The following is a 19,864-nucleotide window of genomic DNA, read 5'->3' on the forward strand; positions in this document are numbered from 1 at the left end:
CTGTTTAAAGCAAGTATGAGTGTTGCCATTAGCAAGCTTGAATAGCATTGAGTAGCCATGAAGCTGCAAAGCCAATCAGTGAGGGTATCTGCATAGAGGTAGCCTGGCATCTGTTGCCTAGAGGCATCTTGTTTGGATGGTGTTAACCGGCACTTGATTGTTTGCTGTCTGGAGTTCTCCTGTTCCTGAGTGGAAAACTCACATCAACCCAGTGATTCCAGCCATGAAAGCCTTTGACAACACAAAATTAAAGACTGTTCATAATGAGATCTGAGCTCAGAGTCCATGCACAAAAATCTACTCCAAACTTTTTGCATTTGGCACTTTAATATGTTTGTTGGTGTTGAAGTAAGGATCTCTCTGTTGTCACAAAAACATATGCAATCTATAGAACCACACCAACAACTAAATGATGTTTTTTGAAATACAACTCACCAAATCTCCAAGCCATTATGGATACTTTTCTAAACTTTGACCAAGGCCGAAATAATGTTGTGGAATCATGGAAGCTGTAGTTTTTAAAAGGCCTTTTGTCTTTTCTTTCGAAGAGTGTTGGTGCCTTGCCAGTTTACAACTCCCATGATTCCATAGCATTGAACCACTGCAGCTAAAGTGGTGTCAAACTGCATCAATTCTACAACATAGAATTCTACAAACTCTGTCCTTAAAATTGTTCCTTTAAAGTTCAAACTACAACAGGAATAAATTCACTGCTCCAGTGAACTATCTACTTTCTTTGTTTTTAACAAGAATGGACACTAAACTCATATTTCTGAGCGTTCTTTCTATTTCCATGATGCTGCGAGATCCTAAAAGAGAGGGCATGTTACATATCCAACCATCATGGACTATCTGCTTACCAAGCACAAATGTCACTGGGATCTGCTCCGCATATTTGTCACAGTAAATTGACAGTTTTTCAAAGTAACGTTTTTGGCTTCCTGTAAGGAAAAATCTGCAAGAAAGAAAAAGACGTATTATTAAGATTAATTTGTCATAATGATAAGGAGTATTAAAGACACAATTCGTTTAAGCAAAAATATTCAGCATAGTGGAGCATGAGGAAGCTTATAAGATCATTTTGTAATTGTGGCAAAAGCTACCAATAACTTGCATTAGTAGCATACATTAGAAATATAATATTTAATACTTTAAATTATGTAATGTAGCTACAGGTCTCATTGGATGAGTGAACTGGAAATATGTTTTATTAGCAGGGACACTTGTACAATCAGTTGACCATCTCAGACGCCTCTGGCCTAAATTTCAATGACAGTAGATCTATGTTGTTGAAGGTTTTCATAGCCGGAATCACTGGGTTACTGTGTGTTTTCTGGGCTGAATGGCTATGTTCCAGAAGCATTATCTCCTGATGTTTTGCCCACATCTATGGCAGGCATCCTCAGAGGTTGTGCAGGCATCCTCAGACTCTCGGGGCTGGTGCTCATCTCAATTTCTAAGCCAAAGAGCAGGCGTTGTCCAGAGACACCTCCAAGGTTATGTGGCTGGCATATTTGCATGGAAAGCCTCATCTTCCCACTGGAGCGGTACCTATTGATCTACTCACGTTTGCATGTTTTCGAACTGCTAGGTTGGCAGAAGTTGGGGCTAAGAGCGGGAGCTCACCCCACTCCCCAGATTCGAACCACTGATCTTTCAGCCAGCAAGTTCAGCAGCTCAGAGGTTTAACCCACTGCACCACCGGGGGCTCCGATGCAGGGATAGTACATGTAGACGTTAATTACACTGGAGATTTTTATACCTACCTGGAAACTGTAAACTGAGGTTAAACTCTAGTCAGTTATGTGGGCACTTGAAAAAAGGCAAAGACTTCAGTTCTTGTGACATAAACCTTTCAGATCTGTTTCCTATTCATCCTGTAACACTAGTGGGAACTGAAATTCATGTACAATTTGAAGCTAAGTGGAACTGTCATAGCTTCCGATCTCTGGAACTACTGAGTGTACAATTACAGCTTGATAACATCAAAAGAGCAATGGGGAAAGCTGCTGATATAACCACTGGTAGAATTCACAATTGCCATTTATTTCTCATGGAAAATATGGAGCTCCTTTTTCTTGGTCTCTATTATTAAGTTTTAATTAAGCAGTTATTACTTTTCTTTTGCTAGATTGTAGAAATATTGTTACAGTTTCTGGTAGACTAGTTTCTATAAATGATATAAAGAGGTTTTGAAAAAAATAATAAGAGAAACGTAATGCTTCCCATTTTCTGGCTTCATCTGTGTAATGGATGTAGTTAGGTGATAACGATAGAAAAACATGCCTACTCAATGAAACAAAATGCAAAGGACAAGCAATGATGCATAGCTCCTATTAACATCAATTGTGTAAGGAGAGACATGACAGGTGTTTGAAATTCTGCATGATATGAAGAAATATGTTTAACATTCCTCCTCTTTCATGATAATAGGATCTGAAATCATCTATTGAAGCTGAATGGGAGAGAAATTCAAGGCAGTGCTTCTTTAAATAGTGTATAATCTGTGGAATTCACTGCCACACGTTGCACTGATGCCTCTGCATATAGATAGCTTCAAATAGGGAATTTGATAAATTCACAGAGATTAAGGCCATCAGTAATTGCAGTAGGCTCTTGGTATCCACCATGATTTGGTCCCAGGACCCCTTGTGGATACCAAAAGCTTTGGATGCCCAAGTCCCATTATACAATGGCACAATAAAATGCTGTCTAGAATTAGGCTCTGATATCATTTCATCTGTTTCTTTCATTTATTCGTACCCTTCAATCCGTTCCGATGGCACGGAACAGTACAACTCCCTCTGGAATGGAAAGAGAAGTGAAACAAAAAGAAGAGGGGAACAGTAGACGTTTGATCAGCTGATTTTCGGCACGCTGGCTGTAGGCCCTTGCTGGCAGGGCCTACAGCTGAGCACCAGGCACTCGACACTCATAGGCCCAGCAGGCAGGGTCTACAGCTGAGTGCTTGATGCTCGTAGGCCCAGCTTGCAGGGCCTACAGTCGAGCGCCGAGCACTTGATGCTCATAGGGCCGGCAGGCAGGGCCTACAGCTGAGTGCCAGGCGCTGGGCTCTTCGGATGTAGGCCCTGGCTGGTAGGGCCTATGAGCGTCGAACACTTGGCTGTAGGCCCTGCTTGCCGGGCCTACAAACATCGAGCACTCAGTTGTAGGTCCTGCCTGCTGGGCCTACAAGCGCCAAGCGCTCCATACTCATAGGCTTGGCAGGCAGGTCTACAGCCGAGCGCTGGGCCCGCTCAGCTGTAGGCCCTGGCACTTTGCCACCCAAAGTCTGAAAATCTTTTTTTTTGGGACCTTGGGCAGAAAAGCTCATTTGTATAGGCACCCGTTTTCAGAAGCAGCAGATGGAAACAGAAACAGGACCATACAAATGGGACAAACAGAAAAGGTAGCAATTCCATACAAACGCATGAGACTAATGCTGTCCCATTTATAAAATGGCAAAATAAGTGTTTAGTTTTGGGAATTTTAAATATATACATAACTTCAAGCTGTGGTCAATGCAGAATCCATGGATAAAGAGCTCTGACTACTTCTCAGACCAATATGGCTTCAATGGCTACTATTTGTCTTCTTCAAAATCAAAAGTATAGAAGCTCTATATCAGATTTCTGAGGAGCCTAAGATGGAGTTGCATGTCCTGGTGGGCTTCCTATAAGAAACTGGTTAGCTATTTCAACTGAATATTGGAGTAGGTGGAGTTTTGGTTTGACTCAGTATGGCTAGTCCAATGTCCTCATATTGTGCCCTATCTAAACATGTATGCTTGTAAAATATCTGAGTATAAAGACTTATGTAGACAAAACAGCACATTGGCACACAAGTGGGAGGTATAAGCCACCTTGGAGAAATACTAAATTTTCAAAACTACAGCAAATTGTTTGGGAAACAATTCTTCCCCAATGACTGAACTTGCTCAACAGTCATAGAAACATGTGTTTGTTTGAAGGAAACAAACACAAAGTTGGGGCGGAAGAAAGAACTCAATGGAGTCCCCTGACTTAGTTAGCGTCCTAGCTATTTTGTAGCAGATCCCAAAGAATTACCAAGGAAAGATTACAGTGAGCACTATACAAAGGAGTGTATATCCAAAAGTGAAAAATACGCACCTATATAACACACTGATTGCAGTGTAAAGGCTAGCAAAGAGAAGAAATTCTCTGTAAAGCAGTTTGTAGATGCTTCCTTTCCATTTGAGAAGCAGTCTGTGGAACCCAAAGAAAGTGGCATTTGCAACTCTGCTGGAGTACGTAACCGTCATCTCTGCTGCTTGTTTCTGGAAAAGTGGAATGCCCAAATGAAACAGGAAATCAGCAACATCATATGTAGAATAATGGCTTAAACATAAACAATTACAATATCCATTATGAGCAGTCTTATCAAAGCGATTACAGCATTTACAACCTCAGCAGCTGCTATAATTTCAGAGAGCATAACTGACATTTTCCCAAGATGCCAGCCAGAGCTGGAGGGGATAGAAATGTGAAGTTGATGATGAATTTTGCAACAGATAGCAGATTCTGCACTTGTGTAGCAGCCCTGCTGATAGACAGAACACTTATTGCCTTACTCAATTGCCAGTAAAGGCAATCTAACAAGCTATTAGCAATGCAGCTTCAATGCACTTAGAAAAAAAAGTTAAACTCTTCACCTTCTGAACTCATGTTGTATTTTTGCTGTGTTTAGAAAGTGACTTTCCACCACCGGCTGGGAAGAATCCTCAGGAGAATAGTCAAGCATTTCCAAACTAAGACAAAAGTTCTATTGGTGAATCCCTTGACTGCAAGATTTTCAGAGCATTCATTTGAGATCACTGTTTGAGATCCAGTGTTAGAAAAACAATTAGCTTTATTTTTAAAGGCAATTCTCACTGATTGGTGAAATGAAGCCACTAAATAACTGTAAATTTCAACATTGCTTCTGAAATCTTGCTTTGTTATTCATGCATATGTTCCACTGAAGTTTGTTGCATCTAGCTATATAGAATGAGTAGCAGGATTGTATTTTGGGCTACAAAACCCTTAGAACTGGACTGCTTATTTGTTCAGTCTCTGATTCAAGCTACAATGGGTTTTGAACTACATTATAAAGTTAGATTTGTGTGAAGAACCTCCCATTTACTTTCTGAGGCCACACACAAATAAACAGCTAGGTCAGATGAAATGGCCATACAATATTTCTGAAAATTGGTTGAGAATAATCGGTGATGTTCACTGGTATTTTTTTTAAAAAAAACTCTGGCTATATTATGCCCAGTCCTTATGTGAAAATGTAAAATCCAAAATCCTAGAAAATCCCAAATGATCCACCCAGGTGGCTAAAATAGTGACATGTTGGTCTCCTCTGATGGTACAACATACATAAATTTTGCTTCATGCACAAAAATATTTAAAGTGTTGTATATACAGTGTTCCCTTACTACTTCGCGGTTCACTTTTCGCGGATTCACTGTTTCATGGTTTTTCAATAAACTCTAAAAGAATATTATAAATAATAAAAAATACAATTTACAGCCTAAGGAAGGGAGGAAGAAGAAGCTGAAGGTAGAGAAAAGGATCCCAAGCAGCAACAGGAGGAGAAGGAGGCGATTTATCAACACAGAATTGGTTGATAAAGACTTAAAATAGTGTATAACTACTAAAATAATGTATAAATATTAAAATAAATATAGTGTCCCTACTTTGTGCATTTTCACTTATTGCGGGTGGTCCTGGAACGTAACCCCCGCGATAAATAAGGGAACACTGTAATCACCTTCAGGACACGTGTATATGGTGTATATGAAGCACAAATGAATTTTAGGTTTAGACCTGGACCCCATCTCTAACATATCATAATATTACATATTTGCAAGTATAGGTATTCAAAAATAACATTAAAACATCTCAAATCCAGAACACATCTGGTCTCAAGCATTTTATATAAGGGATATATAGTTCACGGTAATCCAGTCCTGTTATATTGCAAGACCTCCTTGCTCTGGAATGGGGATTTTCCTGATAGAGCTGAGGGATTGTGACTTGCTCAAGATCACACAGTGGGATTCCAGGAGTAGGCAGAAATTTTAATCCTGGTCTTCCAGAGTCCAAATCTAACACTGAAACCAACATGTCATGATCGCTCTCTCTGATTCTGCCATTGAGATTTGTGAACAGAAGAGAATTCCTATCCCTAGTCATGAACAATATTGGCTTTATGCATTTACAACCAATCTTTCTAGGCAAAAAAGTTCAATTAGCCCATTACACTATGACCTCGTATCCAAGGGAGACACATTCGCAGATTTTGCATGGATACATGACCCATGGATAATAGTGAACCCTATCAAAATGAAGGACTTCTAGCTCAAGAATACCAGTTAGTTGAGCTGGGAAACCTTGAATATACTTAGTAAAGGTAAAGGATTTCCCATGACATTAAGTCCAGTCGTGTCCAACTTTGGAGGTTGGTGCTCATCTCCATTTCTAAGCCGAAGAGCCCGCATTGTCCGTAGACCCCTCCAAGGTCATTTGGCTGGCATGACTGCATGGAGTGTTGTTACCTTCACACTGGAGCGGTACCTATTGATCCAATCACATTTGCATGTTTTCGAACTGCTAGGTTGGCAGAAGCTGGGGCTAATAGCGGGAGCTCACCCTGCTCTCCGGATTCAAATTGCAGACCTATCAGCCAGCAAGTTCAGCAGCTCAGTGGTTTAATCTGCTGCGCCACCGGTGGCTTCTGAATATACTTAGAGAGGACGTATTTTGCCAAATGTGGATAAATAAAACCAAAGAAAGATATCAGTCCCACAAATATGGTGGTTATGGGGTGTGGGCATAAGTACAACTATACTGCAAGACATTGAAAGGCTGTGATACCTAAGCACAGATAGCTCCAAACAGAATAGATATCCATCAATACAACTTTGTGGTCAAACATTTGATAATTTCAACAACATTTTATAATTCATTGAAACAAAGTGTACACATTGTAAACTTTGATTCAATGCCCTCAATTAGCGAGAGATACAGTACAATGACAGCAAGATCCTATAATCTTTGCAGAGGCACTCACCTGCTATTGTGCTGGATAGGCCACCTATAGCACAAGAATGATGACTTGGGCCCTTTCTTCTGTGTTCCCTGAGTGAGAGCACACCCAGGTCACTTGGTTTGCCTCTTTCCTTCCAGCACCTGGCAGACTGCGGCTTTCATTGCCTGCCGGAGCCCTCACCGGACTGGACTGACAAGCACAGGGGCTAACGTGTCTTTCCACTTCTGGAAGCCTGTTTTTGCCAAGTTCTCTAGTGCTGTCAGTTGCAACAGGGAACAAATGCAAGCAGCAGCTGCTGACCAGGCTCTTTTCTCATCTATAATTATCACTCCACATTTTATCCAAAGCAGGGGACCCCCTTTGGTCTGAATCTTTGGAATCATTTGCATTGGCACTTTCCAGTTTGGATTCTGCCATTTTTGTTTGCAAAGCGGAGTCTGCTTTTGCAAATGCCAGAGGGAGAAATGTCAAACTTTGACTTGACTGTGACCTTTTGTGAACTTAAAAAGCATGTGCAATTTGGCCAAGGGAAATTGGACCAAGAAAAGGTACAGTCTTGTCTGCTTTCTCTTGGCAGTAGATAATCATTATCGTTTCTTACTAATCTGGTACCATCAAGATAGATTGGATTCGAATTCCCATAATCCCCAGACGATATGTTTCATGCTGGCTGGAGATAACTGGAGTTGCAGTCGACATAGTTGGAGGGTATCCAGTCAGGGAAAGTTGCTCCTTGACTCCTGAAATTGGGTGACTTGTCACAAGGGACAATATAATTGATATCAGGACTGTGTGTGGCAGGAGATAAAACCAACAGGGAACTTTATGCTGTGAAAACTTCCATATTTTATATGCAAAAATATAAACTAGGAAATTAAAATAAATGATGGTGCATGCTAAACAATTTTATGTTGTTTAGTACATTTTTACAATATTTAGTAATTCATGAATAACGCCCAGTGGCTACAGTAGGACTTCCAAGTTAAATGTGCATAGATTTCTCTGTGTTCTACTCATACGAAGTAGTTGTCAGTGGTTCTACAGAGACACTATAATCCAGTTTGTAAGTGGATTAAAGCAAGTAACTACTGCTAGATAGTCTTTGGAAAATGTAGGGTTTTTTTTTTCCTCAACCAATCCACTGAGATGCACCAATACGCATATATTCATCTCCATTCGGGATCACTTTTGAGTCTGTCATAGGATATACCCATATCAGCTGCAGTGTATTGTCTGGATTTTTCTGGACTTTCTGGTGAGATTTTTAAATGTGCTGTTTCTGGCTTAATGCACCCTGCAGCATGCATTAGGGCTGTATGTTTTGTGGACACCATGCCCTTGAACCAGCCTTGAACTGAATTATTGGCTATGCATTATTGGCTATTGGTGATGCCTGGAGTTTGTCTGAAGAATTAGGCATGGTGCTATTTGTTTTTCAAACATCCAAAAATTTGTTTTTAAACAAATTGTATATTTCTAAAACAGTATATACTCACGGGATACTCTGCTGTGTGTTAGGTTCTAATTGCGAGTATGAAAAGCATCAAGGGGTTGCCTCAATTTAAAGGGGAAGATGTTAAAGAAACAGAAAGGTTTATATGAAGATATAGAAGAAATACCACCAGATGGTGCTATGAGTACCCTTATTGTATTGGGTGTATTTTGCCACCTGTACAACCAAAGGGGTTATTTACATGATAATTTGTGATTGTAATTTATCATATGTGGGGCAGACTCGTCGAGAAGTTAAGAGCAGAATTATAGAGCACAGGAGCAAAATACGAAATCATGTCAGAGAATCCATACTGTACAAACATTTCTGTGATCTACAGCATAGTCCTGAATCATTCAAATACCACATACTAGAAGTAGTATCACAATCCAAACATATGGACTTCAATAATAAACTTTTGCAAAGGGAAACATATTGGATTTTCAGATTACGGACAGAACATCCACAGGGCTTAAATGAACAAAATTCATACAGTTGTTATATATAGAACCTTAGCATACTATAAATCCCTAATTGAATACACCCAATACAATAAGGGTACTCATAGCACCATCTGGTGGTATTTCTTCTATATCTTCATATAAACCTTTCTGTTTCTTTAACATCTTCCCCTTTAAATTGAGGCAACCCCTTGATGCTTTTCATACTCGCAATTAGAACCTAACACACAGCAGAGTATCCCGTGAGTATATACTGTTTTAGAAATATACAATTTGTTTAAAAACAAATTTTTGGATGTTTGTAACTCTTTAATGCTTATGGCCACTCCTTGTTCCTTTGACCTAGATTCCACTGTAAAAAACAGGTATCTCTAAGGAGAACAAGTGTTAAATTTGGAACTATGTAAGTATATTGTAATGTTGTTTATAGTTATTACTCAATGGATAGGTAGTTACTTATATTTTGTGTATGTAACTATTGGTGTCTTTGATATACATTTCATAATGTAAATGACATGTATCTCTAAAGAGAACAAGTGTTAAGTTTGGAACCATGTTAGTATTAGGCAATGGATGATGTTTTATGGATATATTTTGTTACTTATGTTAGTGTACGTAACTATTTTCAGACCACCAGAGGAAGGCCTGATGCAGGGCCGAAACCGGTCGTGGCGAACTTACTCTTCTCGGCAATAGAATATACAACGCCGATTGCACTTCAATGTATATTGGACTATCCATTTGAGGCTGCTTGTTATTACTGTGAATTTAACGCCGACTGCATTTCTATGTATATGGGACAATCCATTTGATGGTGTTCGATATTACTGTGAATTTAAACAGTATATTAATTTGCCAGATATATTATTTACTGAACTGATTCATTTTCAATTGTATATATAGGAGGTCATTTGTGTTTGAGTTGACTCAGGAACCCATTTAGAGTGTTCTTTCCAAAGCTTTGCTTTGTCATGGCTGAGTGGCAACAAGGATTAAGTTTTGATGATAAATTTAAGGAATCCTTAATCAAAGACAGATCATTGTTTGAATCTGGGGAATCTACTTCTGGTAACCCCAACACGGCAACAGGCATAAGGGAGTATGAAAAACTGAAACGCAGAGAGATTAGATTAGATTTACATGCTTCAACATTGGCAGAATATATCAGAGCTAACAGAATTCCTAGGGGATTACGGATTTTTAAACCCCCAGGAATGTTTCATGATGATGAATCCTTTAATCAAAAATGGGTGGCAATTCTCAATAAGTGCTCGCAGGATTTGATGCTCTTACTTATTGCACGCTCCAATGATGAAATTGCCAATGTAAGAACCCAAACTCAGGTTATATTGGAGAGACTCAACTCTGAGGACCAGTTTAAAACTGATTTGGACACCCTCACATGTAAACTTAAAGAATTTTCCCAACAACTTAGATCTTTCAAACTTAAAAAGTTTGAGCGGGATGAAAATGATTACAACAATAACAGAGTTTACCAGTGGCTATACTCTAAACGCCAATATTCTAAAAAACAAGTAAGGTTTAGTGAATATACTTCTGAAGAAGACACAGAATCCATGTCAGACAGTTCAGGACGTAGCATGGCCTCTACTGGGAGTGATAACATTCGGGTACCCAGACGTACGGGGCGTACTAGGAATAGACCCAATCGTTTTTTTCAAGAGGCTCCAAATGCCAAACGGAAGACCTAGTCGTGAATTTATCTAGAAGAGTTCTAACCCCTCAAGAGAGGGAGGTTGTCAACAAAGGTCTATCATTTGTCCCTAAACCTAAGTATAATCCATTTAGGATGCGAATAGAATTAGCTAGGTTATTTCGCACCATTAGATTAAGACATCATTTTGGAACCAAAATAAACCCTACTACCTCCACTTTCAAACCACGGAGTAATTTTTTTCCTACGACTGACCATATTGGCCTCAGAGTTTTTGAGAAGACAGTATCTGAAGAATTATGTTGTACAATTATAAAGCAAAAAAGATCATACAGTACAAATTTTTCCAGTAAGGAATGGCACATCCTTCACAATTTAGCTAATGACAAAGATCTGGTTTGGAAGCCAGCTGATAAAGGTGGAGCCATAGTATTAATGAACCGCACTGATTATATGGATGAGATCCATAGACAATTATCTGTAAGAGAACATTATCTCAATATAGAACGGGACCCTACACACCATATCCAGTCAATTATAAGAACGGTGACATTGGAAGGGCTGGCACTTGGATATATATCAGAGGATGTATATAAATTTCTACATACACCATGGCCCAGAATCCCTGTACTATATACTCTACCCAAAATACATAAAAACATTAGACCGGTACCTGGCCGTCCTATTGTATCCGGATCGGGCTCAGTCTTAGAACCACTAGCTAAATTTGTGGACCACTATTTACAACCTTTTGTGAAACAGACTTCTTCCTATGTTAGAGATACAAAACATTTTATTAACATTATTGAATCCTTGGTGATCCCAACAGATGCAGTCCTGATGTCTGTAGATGTAATATCACTGTATACCAATATTCCGTTAGAGGAGGCACGATATATATGTGAATCAACCTTGAACAGGAGGCCTAATCACCACCCTCCCACCTTTTTTTTGTTGGATCTTCTTGATATTATTCTTGAAAAAAATTACTTCAAGTTTGATGAAAAATACTATTTCCAAATACAAGGTGTAGCCATGGGCAGTCCTGTCGCGCCAGCGATAGCCAATTTATTCATGGATAATTTGGAGAATGAAACTATCTTGAATCACACAAAGAACCCTGTAGCGGACGGCATTATCAAATATTGTAGATTTATTGATGATATCTTTATCATTGTTAATTCACATCAGGAGGCAGTAACGTTATTATCCTGGATCAATACAATTCACCTCAAAATTAAATTTACAGGAAACATCAGTTCTACATCCTTGATTTTTCTAGATGTCGTGGTTACAAAGGAAAATGATCGATTGAAAGTGAGTAACCACCGAAAAACCACTGATAGAAACTCCTTGTTACATTACAACAGTTACCATCATTGGGCATTAAAAAATAATTTACCCTTTACACAGATGCTCAGGATTAAACGCAACTCCTCTACCCTACAGGACTTCAATCGGGAAATGGAAGAGACAAAAAGCAGGTTCAGAAATCGAGGTTACCCAGAGTCCATAATACAATCAGCCTACTCGAAGGTTGCCAGTATTCCTAGATCTAAACTCCTAGAGGACAAAATTAGACCAGGAGTAGACAGATTGATATGGCCACTCACACTTACAAGTTTGTCCAATCTAGCCATCAAAACTGTTAAAAAGTACTGGAACTTAATAAGAGACATCCCTGGATGTGATAGACCCCCTTTGGTAGCATATAAAAGAACAAGGAATATTGGGGATATATTGGTACATTCAAACATAACCAATAGGCCCCGGACTGTAAAATCTAATCTGGTGGGCAACTATCGCTGCCATCATTGTTCAGTATGCAGCCAATTGATAGAGACCAAAATCTTGACACACCAACATCTATCATTCGAATTTAAATTTCCCCATTTTGCCACCTGTACAACCAAAGGGGTTATTTACATGATAATTTGTGATTGTAATTTATCATATGTGGGGCAGACTCGTCGAGAAGTTAAGAGCAGAATTATAGAGCACAGGAGCAAAATACGAAATCATGTCAGAGAATCCATACTGTACAAACATTTCTGTGATCTACAGCATAGTCCTGAATCATTCAAATACCACATACTAGAAGTAGTATCACAATCCAAACATATGGACTTCAATAATAAACTTTTGCAAAGGGAAACATATTGGATTTTCAGATTACGGACAGAACATCCACAGGGCTTAAATGAACAAAATTCATACAGTTGTTATATATAGAACCTTAGCATACTATAAATCCCTAATTGAATACACCCAATACAATAAGGGTACTCATAGCACCATCTGGTGGTATTTCTTCTATATCTTCATATAAACCTTTCTGTTTCTTTAACATCTTCCCCTTTAAATTGAGGCAACCCCTTGATGCTTTTCATACTCGCAATTAGAACCTAACACACAGCAGAGTATCCCGTGAGTATATACTGTTTTAGAAATATACAATTTGTTTAAAAACAAATTTTTGGATGTTTGTAACTCTTTAATGCTTATGGCCACTCCTTGTTCCTTTGACCTAGATTCCACTGTAAAAAACAGGTATCTCTAAGGAGAACAAGTGTTAAATTTGGAACTATGTAAGTATATTGTAATGTTGTTTATAGTTATTACTCAATGGATAGGTAGTTACTTATATTTTGTGTATGTAACTATTGGTGTCTTTGATATACATTTCATAATGTAAATGACATGTATCTCTAAAGAGAACAAGTGTTAAGTTTGGAACCATGTTAGTATTAGGCAATGGATGATGTTTTATGGATATATTTTGTTACTTATGTTAGTGTACGTAACTATTTTCAGACCACCAGAGGAAGGCCTGATGCAGGGCCGAAACCGGTCGTGGCGAACTTACTCTTCTCGGCAATAGAATATACAACGCCGATTGCACTTCAATGTATATTGGACTATCCATTTGAGGCTGCTTGTTATTACTGTGAATTTAACGCCGACTGCATTTCTATGTATATGGGACAATCCATTTGATGGTGTTCGATATTACTGTGAATTTAAACAGTATATTAATTTGCCAGATATATTATTTACTGAACTGATTCATTTTCAATTGTATATATAGGAGGTCATTTGTGTTTGAGTTGACTCAGGAACCCATTTAGAGTGCTATTTGTTTTTCCACAGACTATGGTAAAGGTAAAGGTTTCCCCTTGACATTACGTCTAGCTCTGGGAGTGGTGCTCATGTCCATTATTAAGCCAAAGAGCCGGCGTTGTCCATAGATGCTGCTAAGGTCATGCAGCTGGCATGACTGCATGGAGTGCCGTTACCTTCCCGCCAGAGCGGTACCTATTGATCTACTCACATTTGCATGTTTTCGAACTGCTAGGTTGGCAGAAGCTGTGGCTAACAGCAGGAGCTCATCCTGCTCCCCTGATTTGAACCGCTGACCTTTTGGTCAGCAAGTTCAGCAGCTCTGAATTGTGTTGCTAGAGACAGGAGATGTGTAGTGGCAGTAACTGGTGAGAGATGGCAAGTGAAATTTTTTTGTCTAATCCCAAGTGATCACTGTTTGGTATACAGAATACAGGTAAATAACACAAGTAAATTGGTGTGCTTGAGATAAATGAAATAGAACTTAGACTGACAAAGCATGAATAAGTATGTATTGTTGAAGGCTTTCATGGCCAGAATCACTGGAGTGTTGTGTGGTTTCCGGGCTGTATGGCCGTGTTCTAGCAGCATTTTTGCCTGACGTTTTGCCTGTATCTGTGGCTGGCATCTTCAGAGGATCCGATGGTGGTAAAGCAAGTGGAGTATATGTCCAGGGTGGGAGTAAGAACCAATGTCTATTAACCAAGTGGGAAGGTGGTAATTTGCAAGCCATGAATGAATTATATTAGCTAGACTCATTGTCTAGGTCAATGGGTGAAGAATATCTGTCCTGAGGATGGACACTTACTGCATTTCTAATATGAATATGAAGTTAATTTAGGTTCATCTTCACATTTGAGTAATTCCTTCAGATTTAGTGCATTAGAAAAACACAGAGCTTAGAAACACACACAGTCTCTTTCGGAACAGTGCCTCAGAATTCCTAGCCAGATGACCAAAACATGGAGATTTTGGCAGTCAAAGTACAAAACATTTCCAAATTCAGCAAATATGTACATTGCAATCCACCCAGGTTCAACCTATGTGTCCAACTGAACATGGGCTAAAAGAGGCTTATCTAATACAGTGTTCACCACTAAAAACGTCTGAACTTGGACAGCTCTGATCAAACTAGTGTCTGTGATTTATACACAGATTTACTGGAATGCAAGTCTGTGTATCTGGGAAGTAATCCAAGCTGCCTCTAGGTTTTAGCACACTCCTGCAAAGTTCTGCTTTCAATTAATAAACCTGCTTTTGAAAAATCGATACTGATGGTATGGCTCACCAGTTAGGTGGAGAGAACTGGGAAGCAAATTCCAAGCTCCCTTTTGATAAACTACGTGGCCAAGAAATAACACTACAAAAATAGTGAACATGAATAATTTAGTTTTGGACGACTTTGAGGAATCTGCAAGTGTACTGGTATGCATCTCCCTGACTTAAATTGGAACAGTGAACAGAAGCATTACGACCACTTGGCAGGCTCTAGGAGCATTGGCTGTCTAAACAATTGCTGCAAGTTCCTCAACAGCCAAACACAAAATCCTGAAAAATAATAAACATAGGTAAATAATGTGAGGATTTAATATCTATACACTCTATAACAGGGGTTGAGAATGTTTGGTATTCCAGATACTGTTGGACTGCCATGCCATTTGGAACCTCATCTGCTCTTAGAAGCTGGGCAGGATCAGGCCTGGTTAGTATTTGGGTGATACACCAGCAAGGCTCTTCAGGGTCCCTTTCATACAACATAATTATAGCACTATCGTTCCACTTTAACTACCATAGCTGTATCTTACAAAATACTATGCTAAGTAGTTTGAGGAGGCACACCCTTAACCTGCAAATCTTTGGATTAGATAGGATGTATCCATGACAATTAAAATGGAATTATATCACTACAACTGTATAGTCTGAAAGGGCCCCAGATAAGGCAATGGGTTATAGTAATGATCCTGAGAACTGTTGCCTCTCACAATTGACAATATTAGAGTAGATGGACTGATAATTTAATGTGAATGAAGACAGCTTACTAGATTTACTTCTAACCTGCATCAGCCCTGCTAACATAGTCAGTGGTGAGGGATCATGGGATCTGAAGTCCAGCAACATCTGGAGGGACATATGTCATCCATTCCTACTTTCAACCAGAAAGTTGAAGTGGATGACATATGTATTAGAAAGACATCTCTAAATAATTATAACTTACATTAGTTTATTAGCAGAGCCAGAACAGCAGTCTTTCCTTCTGTCCCATCTCAGCTGGGCTTATAATAACTGTAAACATAATGATATGACAGTGCAAAGCGCAGGCCGACATAATGAATACAACATAATTAAAATAAGAGATAAAACACTATTAAAACACAAACAACAAGATACGCAGAGCTAAAATACAAGTTAAAATCTACTGGTGAATAATAATAAATTTAACAATAAGCTATTCTGAAAATATTCTGAAATATATTGACTGCAAGTTATGCACTAGTTAGGGCAGTCTGCCACCTAATGACTGAAGGTGGTATTGCACAATTAAATTATATTGAATTTTAATTATTTAAATTAATTAATTTAATTAACTTAAATCAATTAAAAATAATTAAATTATTATAATTGACAGATTTGATAAAGCCAAGTGACCTCCAGATACATACCCCAGATCACCTAGGATCACCTTAATACAGTAGAGCAGGGGTCCTCAAACTTTTTAAGTGGAGGGCCAGTTCATGGTCCCTCAGATTGTTGAGGGGCCGAATTATCATTTTGAAAAAAAAAAAAAAACAAATTCCTATGCACACTGCACATATCTTATTTGTAGTGCAAACCCCACCTAACAACAATTATTTATTTATTTATTTGCTGTTTTTATACCCCCATCCTCTCTCAACCCAAAGGAGACTCAGAGTGGCTTACAAGTTGTATGTACATACAATATATATGTATATTTTTCGTGTCAGGAGCAACCGGAGTTGCTTCTGGAGTGAGAGAATTGGCCGTCTGGAAGGACGTTGCCCAGGGGACGCCCGGATGTTTTTGATGTATTTATCATCCTTGTGGGAGGCTTCTCTCATGTCCCCGTATGGAGCTAGAGCTGAAAGAGGGAGCTCATCCGCACTCTCCCTGGGTGGGATTCGAACCTGGCAGCCTTCAGGTCAGCAACCCAACCTTCAAGTCACGAGGCATTTATCCCCTAGGCCACCGGAGGCTCCTATATATTATATTATTAGCATAGTGCAATATTAGCATTATATATGAATATATTGTACTATACCACTATACCATAATATTATTAGTAATATTACATTTAATATATAATATATAATTAATATTATTATATTATACAATATTATTATATTGTATTATTATTATTATTAGCCGCCCTGAGTCCCCTATTGGGTGAGAAGGGCGGGGATAGAAATACTGTAATAAATAAATAAATAAATATTATATTGTATTACATTATAATATTATTATCAAGATTATATGTATGCACAATATATTATATTATTACCATAGCACAATATTAGTAAATGAAAGAACAATACAATGTTTAAAAATAAAAACAGTTTTAACCAACATTCTGAAAACCTTTCAGGATTTCAATAGGAAGTTTGCCTGCTTCTGGCCAAAGTTAAGTAGGATTGTTGTTGTTGTGTGCCTTCAAGTCATTTCAGACTTTGGGCGAGCCTAAGTCTAAAACTGAGGGCGGGGGCCGGGTAAATGACTTTGGAGGGCCGCATCCGGCCCCCGGGCCTTAGTTTGGGGACCCCTGCAGTAGAGTCTCACTTATCCAACACTCGCTTATCCAACGTTCTGGATTATCCAACGCATTTTTGTAGACAATGTTTTCAATACATTGTGATATTTTGGTGCTAAAGTCGTAAATACAGTAATTACTGTATAGCATTACTGCATATTGAACTACTTTTTCTGTCAAATTTGTTGCATAACATGATGTTTTGGTGCTTAATTTGTAAAATCATAACCTAGTTTGATGTTTAATAGGCTTTTCCTTAATCCCTCCTTATTATCCAACATATTCGCTTATCCAACATTCTGCTGGCCCGTTTATGTTGGGTAAGTGAGACTCTACTGTATATGTTTGCCAAGTTTGAGGTCTTGGCATATATCTATATCTATATATCAGATGAAACCAATTATCTAGATCCATTTCAGTCTGGTTTCAGGCCTGGCTATGGAACAGAGACAGCTTTGATCGCTTTGGTGGATTACCTATGTAGAGAGCTAGACAGGAGGAATGTGTCCCTGTTGGTCCTCTTGGATCTCTCAGTGGCTTTTGATACAGTAGAGTCTCACTTATCCAACACTTGTTTATCCAACATTCTGGATTATCCAACACATTTTTGTAGTCAATGTTTTCAATACATCGTGATATTTTGGTGCTAAATTCGTAAATACAGTAATTACTACATAGCATTACTGTGTATTGAACTACTTTTTCTGTCAAATTTGTTGTATAACATGATGTTTTGGTGCTTAATTTGTAAAATCATAATCTAATTTGATGTTTAATAGGCTTTTTCTTTATCTCTCCTTATTATCCAACATATTCGCTTATCCAACGTTCTGCTGGCCCGTTTACGTTGGATAAGCGAGACTCTACTGTACCATTGAACATGGTATTCTCCTGGGTCGTCTCGCTGAGAAGGCACTGGGAGGAACTATTTTATAGTAGCTTCGGTCCTTTCTGGAGGCGATTTTGACTCTAGCCTTGGATTATTCAAGCCCTGCATGTTGCATGGTGTGTTCTGAATACAAGTTGAATATGTAGGGGAAGAGTATACAGCCCTGCCATACTTCTTTCCCAATCTTGAACCAGTCTGTTGTTCTGTGGTCTGTTCTTACTGCTGCTGCTTGGTCGTCATATCAAGGGTGACCCCCCCCCCCCCAAATAGAAGATAGTTTATATTCAGGGAAATTATAGTTTTGCCAAGGACACCAGGCCAGAATGATATAATAATAAGGGTTAAGTCTTGGTCAATTTGCAAAGGGACTAACAACAACAAGGACCCTTCCCGTGTTAGATAGTGTATACATTCAGTCAAGGCTTATGTCAGGCATGGGCAAACTTGGGCCCTCCAGGTGTTTTGGACTTCAACACCTGGAGGGTCCAAGTTTGCCCATGCCTGCTTGTATCCTATATTTCATATATTTATAGCAGAACTTGGTGAGATCTATTCTGGAATACTGGCTTCTTTTTCTCAGCTGGCTTAACCCACAGCAGCTTGGATCTCACTATCCACGGCTGCTCTACATTGCTTGATAACAGTCCTTATACAGATTCCTCTACCAACTCCACAATCATGTATAAGGTCTCTCTGTTTACCTTGGCAGCAAATAAAATCAGAGCAAGACTGATTGTGGACATTGCAGTCGACTGCGCTGGGGATGCTTGTATCTAGTTTTTAACATGACTGATATTTTATACTGGCTTTTTACTGGTTATATTTTGCAAGCTCTGTTTTATACTCCATGCATCCTGCTTTTAACTGTGGAATTTTACACTGTTTCTATAGATGCTTGGTTGATATTGTTACTTATGTTTTTTAAATGACTGATCTTATATATTGGCATTTTACCGGTAATTGTGCAGTTTTCGGCACATGTTGCACATGTGCTGCTGCACCTCACAATGTAGATTTTGCAAGCTTTTTTTTATCCTGCTTGCATCCCACTTTTAACTGTTGGATTTTACAGTGCTTTGTATAGATGTTTGTTTGATGTTGTTTCTGTAAATGCATATTACCATTGGTCGGAGCATTAATAAATTGATTGATATACAGATTCCTCAGGAGACAGACAAATCATGGGATTTGTAATTTTAAAAGGCTCTAGCTTTCTCTGCCCAAGAGTGCTGGTGCCTCATAAAACCACAACTCCCAGTCTCCTATGGGCCAAGTCAGGGCAGATAAAAGTGGGGCCAAACTGCACAATGATCCCCACACTCTAGTCCTCCAGCTAGAGTAGAGTCTCACTTATCCAACATTCTGGATTATCCAACACATTTTTGTAGTCAATGATTTCAAAACATGG

At 38.8% G+C, this 19,864-nt stretch overlaps 2 protein-coding genes across 2 annotated transcripts in view; one reads left to right on the forward strand and one right to left on the reverse strand.

Moving 5' to 3' along the window:
* Positions 1-8,164, reverse strand: part of best3 (bestrophin 3) — a 28,452-nt gene extending 20,288 nt beyond the window's left edge. The window contains exons 1-3 of the mRNA XM_003224618.3: positions 7,078-8,164; positions 4,131-4,297; positions 861-955 (exon numbers count right to left, since the gene is read on the reverse strand). Of these exons, the coding sequence (XP_003224666.1) occupies positions 861-955; positions 4,131-4,282 (247 nt within the window). The 5' untranslated portion in view covers positions 4,283-4,297; positions 7,078-8,164. The remainder of the gene's footprint in view (positions 1-860; positions 956-4,130; positions 4,298-7,077) is intronic.
* Positions 8,165-10,819: 2,655 nt separating this feature from the next.
* On the forward strand, positions 10,820-13,731 carry LOC134299529 (uncharacterized). Its single transcript, XM_062982610.1, has 2 exons — positions 10,820-13,272; positions 13,499-13,731. Exon 1 carries the CDS (start codon positions 10,820-10,822, stop codon positions 12,914-12,916), a length of 2,097 nt encoding a protein of 698 aa, XP_062838680.1. The 3' UTR covers positions 12,917-13,272; positions 13,499-13,731.
* Positions 13,732-19,864: the final 6,133 nt, after the last annotated feature.

The sequence above is a fragment of the Anolis carolinensis genome, chromosome 5 (assembly GCF_035594765.1).
Source record: "Anolis carolinensis isolate JA03-04 chromosome 5, rAnoCar3.1.pri, whole genome shotgun sequence".
Classification (NCBI taxonomy): domain Eukaryota; kingdom Metazoa; phylum Chordata; class Lepidosauria; order Squamata; family Dactyloidae; genus Anolis; species Anolis carolinensis.